General features: G+C 38.0%; 1 protein-coding gene across 5 annotated transcripts in view; it reads left to right on the forward strand.

Annotated features, from left to right (window-relative positions):
- The window catches only part of LOC100148950 (formin), a 170,599-nt gene that overhangs the window by 113,962 nt on the left and 39,298 nt on the right, over positions 1–17,339 (forward strand). For all 5 annotated transcript variants that reach the window (XR_012393130.1, XR_012393131.1, XM_073927954.1 and 2 more), the window contains 6 exons: positions 1,011–1,072; positions 3,729–3,817; positions 6,200–6,329; positions 6,909–7,055; positions 9,496–9,555; positions 11,657–11,777. Coding sequence is in view for 3 of the 5 variants with exons in the window: in XM_073927954.1 (XP_073784055.1) it covers positions 1,011–1,072; positions 3,729–3,817; positions 6,200–6,329; positions 6,909–7,055; positions 9,496–9,555; positions 11,657–11,777 (609 nt within the window). In the remaining 2 variants the exon portion in view is untranslated. The remainder of the gene's footprint in view (positions 1–1,010; positions 1,073–3,728; positions 3,818–6,199; positions 6,330–6,908; positions 7,056–9,495; positions 9,556–11,656; positions 11,778–17,339) is intronic.

Consider the following 17,339-nt stretch of genomic DNA (forward strand, 5'->3'; position numbering starts at 1 on the left):
AGATAGATAGATAGATAGATAGATAGATAGATAGATAGATAGATAGATAGATAGATAGATAGATAGATAGATAGATAGATAGATAGATAGATAGATAGATAGATAGATAGGTCGGTCGGTCGGTCGGTCGGTCGACAGACAGACAGACAGACAGACAGACAGACAGACAGACAGACAGACAGACAGACAGACAGACAGACAGACAGATAGATAGATAGATAGATAGATAGATAGATAGATAGATAGATAGGTAGATGATGGATGGATGGATGGATGGATAGGTAGGTAGGTGGATGGATGGATGGATGGATGGATGGATGGATGGATGGATGGATGGATGGATAGATAGATAGATAGATAGATAGATAGGTAGATGATGGATGGATGGATGGATGGATGGATGGATGGATGGATGGATGGATGGATGGATGGATAGATAGATAGATAGATAGATAGATAGATAGATAGATAGATAGATAGATAGATAGATAGATAGATAGATAGATAGATAGATAGATGATGGATGGATGGATGGATGGGTGGATGAATGGATGGATGAATGGATAGATAGATATCTATCTGCTTGCGATGTGAAACAGGCGTTAGACTGAATAACTGTTTTACGTTTGTACAATAAATGAAATAGATGCTGAGTCTGACTATATCTGTCAGAGATGTATATTCTCTGTGAAATCAAAACTGAATATTTCATTGGGAAACCTAATAACAATCTAAAACATGTAAAAATAAAGTCTACCTTCTGGTTTATACACTAGACCAGTCATTAAGGCACATTATTACATTGTTTAATCAACTATTGTCCTTTAAAACTATAAATAAAGAAAGAACAATAGATGTGTGATGTAGGAAGAGTCTTTAAATGTCTCATATGTTTATGTGGCGGTGTGTTTTGAGCTGTTTTGCATTAAACGGTCTGGATCAGGTGTTTTTCTCTCTCGTAATGAGGATTGTGTTTGTTTCTGCGCCTCATAAAGTGATTTATATTGCAGCTGTTCTGACGGTGGATCATTCGGTCGTGGATCTGGAGACCATTGAAGCTTTATATGAAAATGTGAGTACACTAATATGAGCCATAAAGAAACCCGAGAGCGCAGAGGAATGTGCACCAGATTAACACCTGATTTAAACTCTCGCTCTTTACTCTCTACAGTCGCTGTTTTAATAGAGTCAGCTGTTTGACTCCGGTGTTGACTTTAATATTTAATCTAGAATATTTATGTGTTATTGACTCTAATTATGATGTCTGATGGTGTGAATTATTAAATAAATCCTTATGTATAGCATTTTATGCCCTTATTTCTGTCTTAGTTTAATTTATCAGGGCCAGACAGAATCTGCAGACATTGCTTGCTATTTCTGGGCAGAATATTGAACAAAATGTACAGATTTATGTGGAATATAGTAACTTATAAAGAACTTAACGCATTCAAAGTTCTAAAGATATTTAAGGTTTACAATGCAAATCAAATTAGATCTACTTGTTGGTAAACAAAGCAAGTCTGTCATATGATAATCTGTCTACTAAAAGACAGAAAATATGACTTTTACAAACTGTCTTGGACATAAATCATATAAACATGGGCATATTAGTCAATAATATTACTTCAATTCATATAAAACTGAATAAATATATATATTTACACACATTTAGTGAAGCTTTACAAAGTAATTTGGCATGTTATATCATTAGGCACGACTGTCTGCTCATCTGTAATCAGTAATAATCCAATTATCACCTTACTTCCTTATCCTCATTTTGGAAGAATGCCCCCTTCCACCCCATCTCCTCCTTTTCCTCCCTTTCAAGACGTACCTGATCTCGGACCCTCTTATATGCTAAATGACCAGGCGGGAGTTATCACCGAGTTCAGGGTTCTCTCTCGCGACAGCATGCCTAACCTACTATTAGCATCAAGCATATCTAATGGTGAACTCTTGAAAATTGAGTCAATCATTTTCTTTTCGGCTTAGTCCTTTTATTTATCAGGGGTCGCCACAGCGGAATGAACCAACAATTTATCCAGCATATGTTTTACACAGTGCCCTTCCAGCCACAACTCATCACTGGGGACCACCCATACACTCTCATTCACACACATACACTACGGACACTTTAGCTTGTTTAGCGAGGCTCGAAGCAGCGACCTTCTTGCTGAGAGGCGACAGTGCTACCCACTGTGCCACCACGCCGCCACTCATGAACATATGTAAATTAATATCTTGAATGATGGGAATCTGTATTTCTGCATATGCAGGTTCGATATGGGCCTATTTATGACTATAAATAATCATAGTTTAACTATGACTACCTAGATAGACGAGAACAACGAGAACAACTTAATAACTAGTTTAACCTTTGTTCTTTTTTCTGCAGGGATGAGGGAATGCAAATCTAAATGTGACATCTATACTTGGTCTCATTTTAAAGACAGTATTTTATTTATTCAAATTCATATTAATTCTTAATATTTGTATTATTACTAATTCATGATATTATTCAAATGTATTTATTTATTAATATATTAATATTATATTTTATTTAATAAATATAAATGTTATGTGAGATTCAATCAACCAATTCATAAAAAGAATAAAACAATAAATCTACGATGCAAATCAACAAGAACAATCATCTTGTTTCTAGTCCAAATATCAAAAAATTTAGTGAAGCATTTTCTAGACAAGCAAAATTATTGTGCCGTTTTTCAGAAATAAAGAGTCAAGATGAAGTGAATTTATCATTAAAACAAGCAGAATAATCTGCCAATGGGGGAAGCTAAAGAAATCTAGCTTTTGCTTTGAATTAAGATTGTTTTTCTTCCCCCGTTGGCAGATTATTTATCTTGTGTTTCTTGTGAAAAACTCACTTATTATTGACTCTTTATTTCAACCCAAGCTCATTCTGGAAACGTAGCCCCGCGGACGTTTCTGGAGACCGCGATTTACGTGGCCGGAGGTACGTAAGGCCGCGTTTAGTTTTTTTTTGAGCGGCCGACGGCTCCTCTCCGAGAAGAGGGCTTTCCCGATGCAACCAGTTTGTCCGCTTAGCTCGCAGCGTTACGTCGGCGGAGCGGAGGCCCCGGAGGAGGAGGAGCCGGCCACGGGGACGACAACCATGATCCAGTCCGGGGAACAGCGGTTCCAGAAATCAGGTAAGATGAAAAACAGAATCCGGACGAGAATGCGGCGGGATCCGAAAACGCGGTCGAAATCGAAGATGAGGGCTTTTGCTTTTTTAAAATTATTTTTATTCTGGACGGCTTTTGCAAACCGTCGCTTGGGTTTAGGGAAGGAGGAGGAGGAAGAGGAGGGCAGTTGGGTCGGCCGATCCGGCGGCTTTTCGCGCGAGAACAGCGCAGGGGCGAACGGCGCATGCTCCCTAGAGGCGCCCGAGACGTGAGAAAGCGCGCACAGCGGCCTCTCCAGCTCCGCGAAAACAAAAACCGCTCTAATACGTACCTCCCGGGACGTATCTCGCGGTCTGCAGAAATGTCCGCGGGGCTACGTTTCCACAGTGAGCCCGGGGTGCTTTATTTCTAAAAACAACATTTTATTTTTTTCCGTGTCGATCATCATTTGGCTGAAATGTTTTAGTCTTTAATATTGTGTTTGGCCTCATTATAATCTTAAAATGCATGCTTCTTCAGTCTCTTGATGGTTAAAGTGTGTGTTATTCACTTGTGTTGGTTCTGTGGTGATCATTGCAGAGAGCTCAGCCTGACGAACTGGAGAAGATCAAGAAGCATTACGAGTCGTCTAAAGAAGATGAGCTGAAACTGCTGGATAAACCTGAACAGTACGTCATCCAGATCTCACATCAGCGCATTCATTTATTTTCCTTTGGCTTAGTCCAGGGATGTCTAGATCAATTCCTGGAGGGCCGAAGCCCTGCACAGTTTAGTTCAGACCCTGCTCCAACACACTTACCTGTAGGTTTCAAACAAGCCTGAAGGACTCAATTAGTTTGATCAGGTGTGTTTAATTAGTGTTGGAACTAAACTGTGCAGAGCTGCGGCCCTTTAGGAACTGAGTTTGACAAGCCTGGCTTAGTCCCTTTATTCATCAGAGGTTGCCACAGCGGAATGAATCGGCAATTATTCCAGCATATGTTTTATGTAGAAGATGCCCTTCCAGCTGCAACCCAGTACTGGGAAACACCCATACACGATGGCCAGTTTAGTTGATCAGTTCCCCTATAGCGCATGTGTTTGGACTGTGGGGGAAACCGGAGCACCCGGAGGAAACCCACGCCAACACGGGGAGAACATGCAAACTCCACACAGAAACACCAACTGACCCAGCCAGGACTTTAATCAGCGACCTTCTTGCTGTGAGGCCACAGTGTGACCCCACTGAGTCACCATGCCGCCATCCTGAAATTATTTAAGTTAAAAGTATTTAATGTTAAGGAAAAAAAAGTTCAACATTCTTCAAATCATCTTCTTTTGTGTTTCTTGTAAATAAACAAAGTCCTAAAGATTTGGATTTGGAAATATTTGGACTGAACTGAGGGTAAATAGATGTTGAACTCTCCCTTTAAGTGTTCCTGTAAGAGCAATAATGACAGGGTTAAACGCTTCTTGTGAATCAGTGAGCAGTGTTTGACCTTTGACCCTTCGCTGTAGTGAGTCAGTGTGAGTCTGTGCTAGCGTATGCTAATGAAACAGGAAAGCAGCTCTGTGACTCGTGCCGCTAATATCTGACATGATTACACTTAAGTGCTCTTACTTACATCCAGATCCATGTGTTCCTGTCAAGATGTTGCGTGTGTGTGTGTGTGTGTGTGTGTGTGTGTGTGTGTATATGCATGTGTGAGTGTTTGTGTGTGGTAGTGTCAGTGTGTGTGTAATGTATATGTGTGTATGTGTGCTTGTGTGTATGAAGGCATTTGTGTGTACGGGCATGTGTGTGTGTAAGTATGTGTGTGCTCACATGTGTGTGTATGTATGATTGTACGCATGTGTGTGCATGAGTAAGTCTGTGTGTATATTTGTGTGTGTGTGTGTATGTGTGTTTGTGTCTGTCTGTGTATATTTGTGTGTGTGTGTGTGTGTGTGTGTGTGTGTGTGTGTGTGTGTGTGTGTGTGTGTGTGTGTGTGTGTGTGTGTGTTTGTGTTTGTCTGTATATTTGTGTGTGTGTATGTGTGAGTGTGTCTGTCTGTGTGTGTGTGTTTGTGTGTGTGTGTGTGTGTGTGTGTGTGTGTGTATATATGCATGTGTGAGTGTTTGTGTGTGTGTAATGTATATGTGTGTATGTGTGCTTGTGTGTATGAAGGCATTTGTGTGTGCGGGCATGTGTGTGTGTGTAAGTATGTGTGTGCTCACATGTGTGTGTATGTATGATTGTATGCATGTGTGTGCATGAGAACGTGTGTGTGTGTGTGTGTGTGTGTGCATGCATGAGTAAGTCTGTGTGTATATTTGTGTGTGTGTATGTGTGTTTGTGTCTGTCTGTGTATATTTGTGTGTGTGTGTGTGTGTGTGTATGTGTGTTTGTGTCTGTCTGTGTATATTTGTGTGTGTGTGTGTGTGTGTGTATGTGTGTTTGTGTCTGTCTGTGTATATTTGTGTGTGTGTGTGTGTGTGTGTGTATGTGTGTTTGTGTCTGTCTGTGTATATTTGTGTGTGTGTGTGTGTGTTTGTATGTGTGTTTGTGTCTGTGTGTGTATGTGTGTGTGTCTGTCTGTGTATATTTGTGTGTGTATGTGTGTTTGTGTATATATGCACGTGTGAGTGTTTGTGTGTGGTAGTGTGAGTGTGTATAATGTGTATGTGTGCTTGTGTGTATGAATGAACATTTTTGTGTGCATGCCTGTGTGTGTTTACGTGTGTATGTGCGTGCATGCATGCATGTTTTTAAGTCTGTGTGTATGCGTGAGTGTGTTTGCACCCATGTTTGTGTGTGTGTATGTGTGTGTGTGCATTTTTGAGTGTTTGTGTGTATATGTGTTTGTGTATGTGAGTGCATGACTGTGTGTCTGAATGTGTGTGTGTGTGTTTGTGTTATTTATATGTGTGTGTGTGTGTGTATGTGTACCGACTGTGTATAAATGTTTGTGTATGTGAATGCGTGAGTGTGTATGCACTTGTGAGTGTGATTGTGTGTGTGTGTGAGTGTGTGTGTGTGGTCATTGCTCAGCTCTTTGATGTCTCTCTCTCTCTCTTGTCTGTTGTTCAGATTCCTGTATGAGCTGTCACAGATCCCGGATTTCGCCGGTCGCTCTCACTGCATCATCTTCCAGTCTGTGTTTGTGGACTCCATTTCCTCTGTCCGTCGTAAGGTGGAGATCATCTCCACGGTCTGCAAGGTAACAGCAATCATCACACTACTATTACATTACTATAGTATACAGATAATACGATGTCCTGAGAATACATTTGGCTAATAGTTAAAGGGACAGTTCACTCGAAAATCTAAATATGGTCAGCACTGTGACCTCACAGCAAGAAGGTCGCTGGTTCGAGTCTCAGCTGGGTCAGTCGGTGTTTCTGTGTGGAGTTTGCATGTTCTCCCCGTGTTGGCGTGGGTTTCCTCCGGGTGCTCCGGTTTCCCTCACAGTCCAAACACATGCGCTATAGGGGAACTGATCAACTAAACTGGCCGCAGTGTATGAGTGTGTGTGTGTGTGTGAATGAGTGTCTTTGGGTGTTTCCCAGTACTGGGTTGCAGCTGGAAGGGCATCCACTGTGTAAAACATATGCTGGATTAGCTGGCGGTTCATTCCACTGTGGCAACCCCAGATAAATAAGGGACTAAGCTGAAGAAAAATGATGAATAGAGTATAATGTCCAAACTGCCATTTTAATAATTAAAACGCATCAGTGTAAACGGGGCCTTAGTGTGTGTGTGTGTGTGTGTGTGTGTGTGTGTGTGTGTGTTTCTACAGGTTTTTCTTGATAATGACAGTGTGAAGGATGTGATCGGTGTAATTCTGGCCTTCGGGAACTACATGAATGGTGGAAACCGAACCCGTGGACAAGCGGATGGATTTGGACTGGAGATTCTGCCTAAATTAAAAGACGTCAAGAGCAGGGTAACCAAAAACAAACACACCCAAAGCTGCACTAAATATACGGTTGGAGTCAGAATTATTCACCCCCCTTTTGATTTTTTATTTCTTTTCTAAATGTTTCCCAAATGATGTTGAACAGATTCAGGAAATGTTCACAGTGTGTCTGATAATATTTGTTCTTCTGGAGAAAGTCTGATTTGTTTTATTTCGGCTAGAATAAAAGCAGTTCTTAATTTTTTTAAGCCATTTTAAGGTCAATATTATTCGCCCCTTCAAGCTATATTTGTTTTCGATAGACTACAGAACAAACCACTGTTATACAATGACTTGCCTAATTACCCTAACTTTACCCTAATTACCCTAACCTGCCTAGTACAACTAAGCCTGGTTTCTACTTCTGCGTCAAGTGACCGGCATAACCCACAGCGCATGCAACGCGCGTAGCTGAGCATTTATACATCTGCGCGCTGTCTCTGTTGGTCTGCATTAACACTTCCAAAACGCTAGTTGGCAGTGAGGTGTAAATGTTCCTCTGTGTCGAGTTTCTTCGCTGATGTTTTGCTTTTCCTCATAGATATATACATTAGATGTCGCCTGGCCTATTGTTGTCTATTGGACGGAATGCGTCAATAGCGCCGCCATCTTGGTACAGGGTAGTGCTCCTTTGAAATGAATGCGGGACCAAGCTGCAGTGGAGGACTGTGGCCATCCAGAGCCAGAGATATACACATATACACATATATCTATGATCGGGAGTTTTCCTGGATGTTAGTATGTTATTTTATTTATTACGAAAATTATAATTTTACATCACTTTTCTACATTGATGGATTAGTGATCGCACGGGCATTCCTGACATAAAGCTTGTGTTTGTGTGTACAGAAATGTACTATTCACCCTCCCTGTTAAATCTAATCATGTCCTGAACACAGCTCCTCTCCTGCTTTCACTGCTCATACTGACGGAGGGAGCGATTCGTTTGTGAATGAATCCCCCGAACGACTCTTTCACTATTGTTAACCGACAATAATACAAGTTTCTGGCAGCGCAGCATCTCATTGTCATATTTCTTTTGCATTGTTTGCTGATTTTATTCAACAAAACTAGCATAAGCCGAGTGTTTAGTGCGAGTTGGAGCTGCTTTGCCGTATGGTGAATGCAGTGACTGTTATCATCAATAACGTTACCTGATTAGCACAAAAGTTCAGAACATACAAAAACAGAAAAAAACTTTATCTTACCTATGCAGTGTTTTGCCTCTGTGCTTTGTTTTCTTTGTTTGCTCGTTACTACACTCGTAGACAGCGCTAAAGTCCCGCATCTTCACGTAATAACACTGTCTTGACTAGTGCGGTTGAATGACATTTGTCCTGGGAGCACTGTACCAATGTGGCGGCGCTATTGACGCATGCTCAGGGTCCCTATGCGATATCTAGTGCATATATCTATGGCTTTTCCTGAACACTTCCTGGACGTACAAGTGGCTCAAACTCGTTCATTTTGAGACAAAACAAAACTTTCCATCCGGAGCTCTTTCACGGGACTCCACACTTATAAACAATCGCTGCATCAGGCTCGCGCCATTCGCACGGCTTTCGGTCCCGCCCAGACTCGTCAGCGCTACCAAGCCGACCAATCAAAGAGCTTGCGCTACGCGTCATTGCGACGTGATGTTACATTTTTTGAGAGGTGCACGTCAGCAATGCCCACGGCCACGGCATAGGGCTATGCGTCAGCGCCATAGCATACGCGTGCGCTTGATACAGAAGTATAAATCAGCCTTTACCCTAATTACCCTAGTGAAGCCTTTACATGTCACTTTAAGCTGTATAGAAGTGTCTTGAAGAATATCTAGTCTAATATTATTTACTGTCATCATGACAAAGATAAAATAAATCAGTTATTAGAGATGAGTTATTAACACTGTTATGATTAGAAATGTGCTGAAGAAATCTGCTCTCTGTTAAACAGATATTGGGGAAAACAGTAAACAGGGGGGCGAATAATTCAGGGGGGCGAATAATTCTGACCTCAACTGTTTGTCATTTTACAGACAGATTCTGTGCCTGAGCTGAATGTTTTTGCATGCAAGTGAATATATGCTAATTAAAATGTTATATTTCATCATATATCATATCATACATATATAAAGAATTCTTTCATATTGACAGCAAGAATACTCCACTGTAAAAAATACCTGTAAATTGGCAGTTTTCCGTGTTTTGAGATTCATGCATTATGGGATCTTCATCTTTCCTCCAACAACTTTAAAACCTTGTAAAGTAGTGTAAAGTGTGTGTTCTGCACATGTGTAATGGTCTGCAGTGCTGTATTGTGTGTGTTGGTGTTGTACATTACGCTGCAGAAACCTTGTAATAAACTGCAGCACATTTACTGTTATTCTACACACGTATATCTCTAGATATTAGCCATGATGTTAACTATTTTCTCTACTCTTCAGGACAATCGTATGAGTCTGGTGGATTATGTGGTTTCATACTACCTGCGAAACATGGACGAGGTATGTTTTGTTTTTATTTTATTCTTTTTACTTTACCCTTGTGTGCTGTTGGGTCATTTTCATCCACTCTGGGCTGATTTTGAGGCTTAATTTGGCCACAGCTTTCTCTGTTCTTAAGCAAATGTGATAATTCTAGCTGACAAATCTGATTTTGACACGTATTTAGTAAGAGTGTGACGAGATGCTTACTCCACAAGACAAGACGAGACGTGAGATTGGGGTCACGAAAACGAGACGAGATTTTTTTACTATTTTTAAGAAATCTTCAATGATGAAAGTTCTGAATGGAAAATATTATTTTTATTTTACACATATTGCAAAACTATTTAGGTGTTTCTTTTTCAATCAACTTTTAATTAATGTTATTTAACTTCTATTTTAATTAATTCAATGCAGTAAAGGACATGCAAACGCTGCGAAATATTTTGCTAATAGCCTACGTGAATGAAAAATAGTAAACATTAGCAAAATATTAGCTGATATATGGATGGAAATGGCGAGGCAGTGGCGCAGTAGGTAGTGCTGTCGCCTCACAACAAGAAGGTCGCTGGTTCGAACCTCGGCTTAGTTGGCGTTTCTGTGTGGAGTTTGCATGGGTTTCCTCCGGGTGCTCCGGTTTCCCTCACAGTCCAAAGACATGCTGTACAGGTGTATTGGGTAGGCTAAATTGTCCATAGTGTATGAGTGTGTGTGTGTGGATGTTTCCCAGAGATGGGTTGCAGCTGGAAGGGCATCTGCTGCGTAAAAAAATTGCTGGATAAGTTGGCAGTTCATTCCGCTGTGGCGACCTCGGATTAATAAAGGGATTAAGAAAATGAATGAATGAGTGAATGAAAATAGAAAAAAAAATCTGCAAAACAATTTAGGTGCTTTTTAAATAATGAGTACTGAATGGTATTTTATTTCTATTTTTGTCTGTTTTAATGAATTCTATGCAGTAAATGACGTCCCCTGTACAGTTTACATTTAAAATTCATGTAATTTTTGGTATTTTCATTTTAATTTTTTTAGCAGTTTTACTTTCATTCAGCAAGATTTCAGCCCTCGTCACAAACTCTGAGCTACTGAATGCAAATATAAAGTGAGGACTGATAGGAGAGAGTTGTATTGATGTAATTTGATACCGCACGCCGACAGCATAAACGTGTGTTTGGTGATGATGAAGGCGTGTGTCTTTATAAAAAGGTAACACACGCTTTCTGTCCTAAAGAGTAATGCTAAAATAAAGTATATGTTCACTCACCGGCCACTTTATTAGGTACACCTTACTAGTACCGGGTTGGACCCATTTTGCCTTCAGATCTGCCTTAATCCTTTTCATTCAGCAAGCTACTGGAAATATTCCTCAGAGATTTTGCTCCATATTGACATGATAGCATCACACAGTTGCTGCAGATTTGTCGGCTGCACATCCATGATACCAATCTCCCGTTCCACCACATCCCAAAGCTGCTCTATTGGATTGAGCTCTGGTGACTGTGGAGGCCATTTGAGTACAGTGAACTCATCGTCATGTTCAAGAAACCAGTCTGAGCTGACAGGAGCGGCACCCGGTGTGGTCTTCTGCTGCTGTAGCCCATCCGCCTCAAGGTTGGACGTGTTGTGTGTTCAGAGATGCTCTTCTGCAGAGCTCGGTTGTAACGAGTGCTTATTTGAGTTACTGTTGCCTTTCTATCAGCTGGAACCAGTCTGGCCATTCTCCTCTGACCTCATCAACAAGGCATTTGCGCACACAGAACTGCCGCTCACTGGATATTTCCTCTGTTTCTCTGTAAACCCTAGAGATGGTTGTGTGTGTAAATCCCAGTAGATCAGCAGTTTCTGAAATACTCAGAGCAGCCCGTCTGGTAGCAACAACCATGCCACGTTCAGAGTCTCTTAAATCCCCTTTCTTCCCCATTCTGATGCTCACTTTGACCTGCAGCAGATCCTCTTGATCATGTCTACATGCCGCAATGCAGTGAGCTGCTGCCATGTGATTGGCTGATTAGAGATTTGCATTAACGAGCAGTTGGACAGGTGTACCTAATAAAGTGGCCGGTGAGTGTAGATTGTTTTTAATGGGACAATAGTATAAAGATATGTTGTTGTTGTGTTCCAGAATGCAGGCACAGATAAGAGTGTTTTCCCGCTGCCTGAACCTCAGGATCTCTTCCACGCCGCACAGGTCAAGTTTGAAGATCTGGCAAAAGACCTTCGCAAGTTAAAGAAAGAGCTGACAGGTATGAAGATCATCCGTACTGCTGATTTAATGCCAGAGAGAAACAACACATACAGTTAGATACAGTCCCACAAGATAGCAAGATATAAGGGGCCAGATATTTATCCATATTTATAGATCAGAATCATGAATCAGTGAATCTTTAGAGGTTATTTAGACTGATTTGCTGATGGTTTCAGTGGTTTGGATGAAAATTTGACTCCGGAAAGTGTGTTTTAGCATCTTAAACATTTTCTTTACAACACAAACCTGTAAAAATGACAGAACCGAGAGATGTTCAGATTGATTCACTCATTGGTTTAGTGACTCCACTAGTTCAGTGAGTCATTTATTAAACTGATTCATTATAATAATACAGTTGACCAGAGCATGTTTAATGATTCACTGATTGGTTTAGTGACTCCAATAGTTCAGTGAGTCATTTATTAAACTGATTCATTATAATAATACAGTTGACCAGAGCATGTTTAATGATTCACTGATTGGTTTAGTGACTCCAATAGTTCAGTGAGTCATTTATTTAACTGATTCATTAAATAATACAGTTGACCAGAGCATGTTTAATGATTCACTCACTGGTTTAGTGACTCCAATAGTTCAGTGAGTCATTTATTTAACTGATTCATTATATTAATACATTTGACCAGAGCATGTTTAATGATTTACTCATTGGTTTGGTGACTCCAATAGTTCAGTGAGTCATTTATACAATGATTCATTATAATAATACAGTTGACCAGAGCAGGTTTAATGATTCACTCTCTGGTTTAGTGACTCCAATAGTTCAGTGAGTCATTTATTAAACTGATTCATTAAATAATACAGTTGACCAGAGCATGTTTAATGATTCACTGATTGGTTTAGTGACTTCAATAGTTCAGTGAGTCATTTATTAAACTAATTCATTATACTAATACAGTTGACCAGAGCATGTTTAGTGATTCAGTGATTGGTTTAGTGACTCCAATAGTTCAGTGAGTCATTTATTAAACTGATTCATTATAATAATACAGTTGACCAGAGCATGTTTAATGATTCACTGATTGGTTTAGTGACTCCAATAGTTCAGTGAGTCATTTATTTAACTGATTCATTAAATAATACAGTTGACCAGAGCATGTTTAATGATTCACTCACTGGTTTAGTGACTCCAATAGTTCAGTGAGTCATTTATTTAACTGATTCATTATATTAATACATTTGACCAGAGCATGTTTAATGATTTACTCATTGGTTTGGTGACTCCAATAGTTCAGTGAGTCATTTATACAATGATTCATTATAATAATACATTTGACCAGAGCATGTTTAGTGATTCAGTGATTGGTTTAGTGACTCCAATAGTTCAGTGAGTCATTTATTAAACTGATTCATTAAATAAAACAGTTGACCAGAGCATGTTTAATGATTCACTGATTGGTTTAGTGACTTCAATAGTTCAGTGAGTCATTTATTAAACTAATTCATTATACTAATACAGTTGACCAGAGCATGTTTAGTGATTCAGTGATTGGTTTAGTGACTCCACTAGTTCAGTGAGTCATTTATTTAACTGATTCATTAAATAATACAGTTGACCAGAGCATGTTTAGTGATTCAGTGATTGGTTTAGTGACTCCACTAGTTCAGTGAGTCATTTATTTAACTGATTCATTAAATAATACAGTTGACCAGAGCATGTTTAGTGATTCACTCATTGGTTTAGTGACTACAATAGTTCACATGAGTCATTTATTTAACTGATTTATTAAATAATACAGTTGACCAGAACATGTTTAATGATTCACTGATTGGTTTAGTGACTCCAATAGTTCAGTGAGTCATTCATTAAACTGATTCATTATACTAATACAGTTGACCAGAGCATGTTTAATGATTCACTCATTGGTTTAATGACTCCAATAGTTCAGTGAGTCATTTATACAATGATTCATTATAATAATACAGTTGACCAAAGCATGTTTAATGATTCACTCACTGGTTTAGTGACTCCAATAGTTCAGTGAGTCATTTATTTAACTGATTCATTATATTAATACATTTGACCAGAGCATGTTTAGTGATTCAGTGATTGGTTTAGTGACTTCAATAGTTCAGTGAGTCATTTATTTAACTGATTTATTAAATAATACAGTTGACCAGAGCATGATTAGTGATTCACTCATTGGTTTAGTGACTACAATAGTTCACATGAGTCATTTATTTTACTGATTCATTAGATATTACAGTTGACCAGAACATGTTTAGTGATTCAGTGATTGGTTTAGTGACTTCAATAGTTCAGTGAGTCATTTATTTAACTGATTTATTAAATAATACAGTTGACCAGAACATGTTTAATGATTCACTGATTGGTTTAGTGACTCCAATAGTTCAGTGAGTCATTCATTAAACTGATTCATTATACTAATACAGTTGACCAGAACATGTTTAATGATTCACTCATTGGTTTAATGACTCCAATAGTTCAGTGAGTCATTTATACAATGATTCATTATAATAATACAGTTGACCAAAGCATGTTTAATGATTCACTCACTGGTTTAGTGACTCCAATAGTTCAGTGAGTCATTTATTTAACTGATTCATTATATTAATACATTTGACCAGAGCATGTTTAGTGATTCAGTGATTGGTTTAGTGACTCCACTAGTTCAGTGAGTCATTTATTAAACTGATTCATTAAATAATACAGTTGACCAGAACATGTTTAATGATTCACTCATTGGTTTAATGACTCCAATAGTTCAGTGAGTCATTTATACAATGATTCATTATAATAATACAGTTGACCAAAGCATGTTTAATGATTCACTCACTGGTTTAGTGACTCCAATAGTTCAGTGAGTCATTTATTTAACTGATTCATTATATTAATACATTTGACCAGAGCATGTTTAGTGATTCAGTGATTGGTTTAGTGACTCCACTAGTTCAGTGAGTCATTTATTAAACTGATTCATTAAATAATACAGTTGACCAGAGCATGATTAGTGATTCACTCATTGGTTCAGTGACTACAATAGTTCACATGAGTTATTTATTTAACTGATTCATTAGATAATACAGTTGACCAGAGCATGATTAGTGATTCACTCATTGGTTCAGTGACTACAATAGTTCACATGAGTCATTTATTTAACTGATTCATTAGATAATACAGTTGACCAGAGCATGTTTAGTGATTCAGTGATTGGTTTAGTGACTCCAATAGTTCAGTGAGTCGTTTATACAATGATTCATTATAATAATACAGTTGACCAGAGCATGTTTAGTGATTCACTGATTGATTCAATGTTTTTATGCTTTATTTTAAATCGACTGAATTGGGTTTTTTTTTAAAACAGACAGTGTGTTTTAGTGTATTAAACATTGTCCAGTGTAGGAAATGAGTGACCCAATCATGTTGATCACACCGTCTGACATTTAACATGCACTTAAAAGCAATGTATTTCCATGTAAGGGTTTGGACTATAGCTTGAGCTCCGAGGTCAAAGGTCACGCCCCCCCAAGCCCCCGGTGTCTGCAATTATTTAAATCAGCCAATAACACGGCATATGAAAGCAATTAGATATGCTCTCTGCTCATTCCCCTCCATTTGAGAATCGCTGTTAAAAACTCTGATCCTCAGTGACCCGGGGGAAAAACACAGAACGCCTACAAAAAAGCGCTGCCGCCCCACCTCGAGCTGTCTGTCACTCATTTATTAGCACACCAATGCAGGACAATAAATACAGAAACAAGGGCCTTCGCATTTGATCCGCACCACAAGAAAAGTCTCGGCTGCGAGTCCTCGGGCGTTTGGTTTTGGAGCGTTTGTGCGCTGGACGGCAGCAGACAGGGATAAATATTTATGCCGCGCTATCATAAAGAGCTCCAAGTGTTCCTAATTATTCCTGCAGTCATTTCTGTTTAAAAGTGAGAGTCAGAGCTGGTGGAGAAAGTCACAACGACAGCTTCTGGATTCAGATTTAAGCTCTGAAATACATCAAAAATACACTGAAATATAAGCTATGTCTGACTTAAAGCATTATTTTATTAGTAGTATTAATAGTAGTAGTAAGAGAATTGTTTAGATTGTTTCACTGTGTCATTTATTGAAGTGATTCATTAAAATGATTCAGTTGACCAGAGCTTGTTTTTTTTAATTATTCCCTAATATTTGATTTTATAAAGAGTTTTTATGCATAAAACAAATACCTTTTTACAACACATGTGACAAAAAAGCATTAATATTATTAGTAGTAGTAGTAGTTACTCACCAAAATCTCAGCTAGTGAACTGTTTGAATTGGTCAGATTGATTCACTGAGTCATTTATTGAAGTGATTCGTTAAAATATAAAATAAACAGCTGATCAAATCATGTTTCAATAATTATTTCATATAATTTGACCCAAAAAGAGTTGTAAAGCATGAAAAACAAATACATTTTTACCTAAAAGAAAGATTTTTACATGAACATTTATGTGTTTGATGAATACCATATGAATCATACCGTTGATCAAAGCATATTTCGATAATATTCCCTATTTCTTGACTCCATAAAGAGTTTTTAAGCATAAAACAAATACATTTTAAAACATATCTGACAAAAAAAGCATCATTATTTTTAGTAGTAGTAGTAGTAACTCATCAAATCTCAACTATTGAATCATTCAGATTGATTCACTTATTGAAGTGATTCATTAAAATATCAATTAAAACCATTGACCAGAGCATGTTTCAATAATTTTTCCATATTATTTTACCCAAAAATAGTTTTAAAGCATTCAAAACTAATACTTTTTTACCTAAAAGAAAGATTTTTACATAAACATTTGATGAATACCATTTAAACTAGAAGAAACAGCTGACAAAACGCATTATTTTAATCAATATTCTTATTATTTGTAGTATTTACTCATCAAATCTCAGCTAGTGAATTGTTTGACTGGTTCAGATTGGTTCACAGAGTCATTTATTGAAGTGATTCATTAAAATGATTCAGTTGATTAGAGCATGTTTAGGTAATTATTTGACTTCATAAAGAGTTTTAAGCATAAAGCAAATACATTTTACAACATATGTGACAAAAACATTATTATTATTATTATTATTATTATTATTATTATTATTATTATTATTATTATTATTATTATTATTTTAAGTAGTAGTAGTAGTAGTAACTCACCAAATCTCAGCTAGTGAATTGTTTGAATTGTTTAGATTGATTCACTGAGTCATCTATTGTGATTAATTAAAATATCAATTGAAACAGTGGACCAGAGCATGTTTCACTAATTATAACATTATTTCACCCAAAAAGAGTTGTAAAGCATAAAAATCTACAAGAAAGATTTTTACATAAACATTTATGCGTTTGATGCATTCTCAGCTAGTGAACTGTTTGAACTATTCAGATTGATTCACTGAGTCATTTATTGAAGTGATTTGTTAAAATGATACAGTTAACCAAAAAGCATGTTTATTCATTCATTCATTTTCTTGTCGGCTTAGTCCCTTTATTAATCCAGGGTCACCACAGCGGAATGAACCGCCCCAAAAAGCATGTTTTGTTTATTA

Source organism: Danio rerio, chromosome 17 (genome assembly GCF_049306965.1).
Source record: "Danio rerio strain Tuebingen ecotype United States chromosome 17, GRCz12tu, whole genome shotgun sequence".
NCBI lineage: Eukaryota > Metazoa > Chordata > Actinopteri > Cypriniformes > Danionidae > Danio > Danio rerio.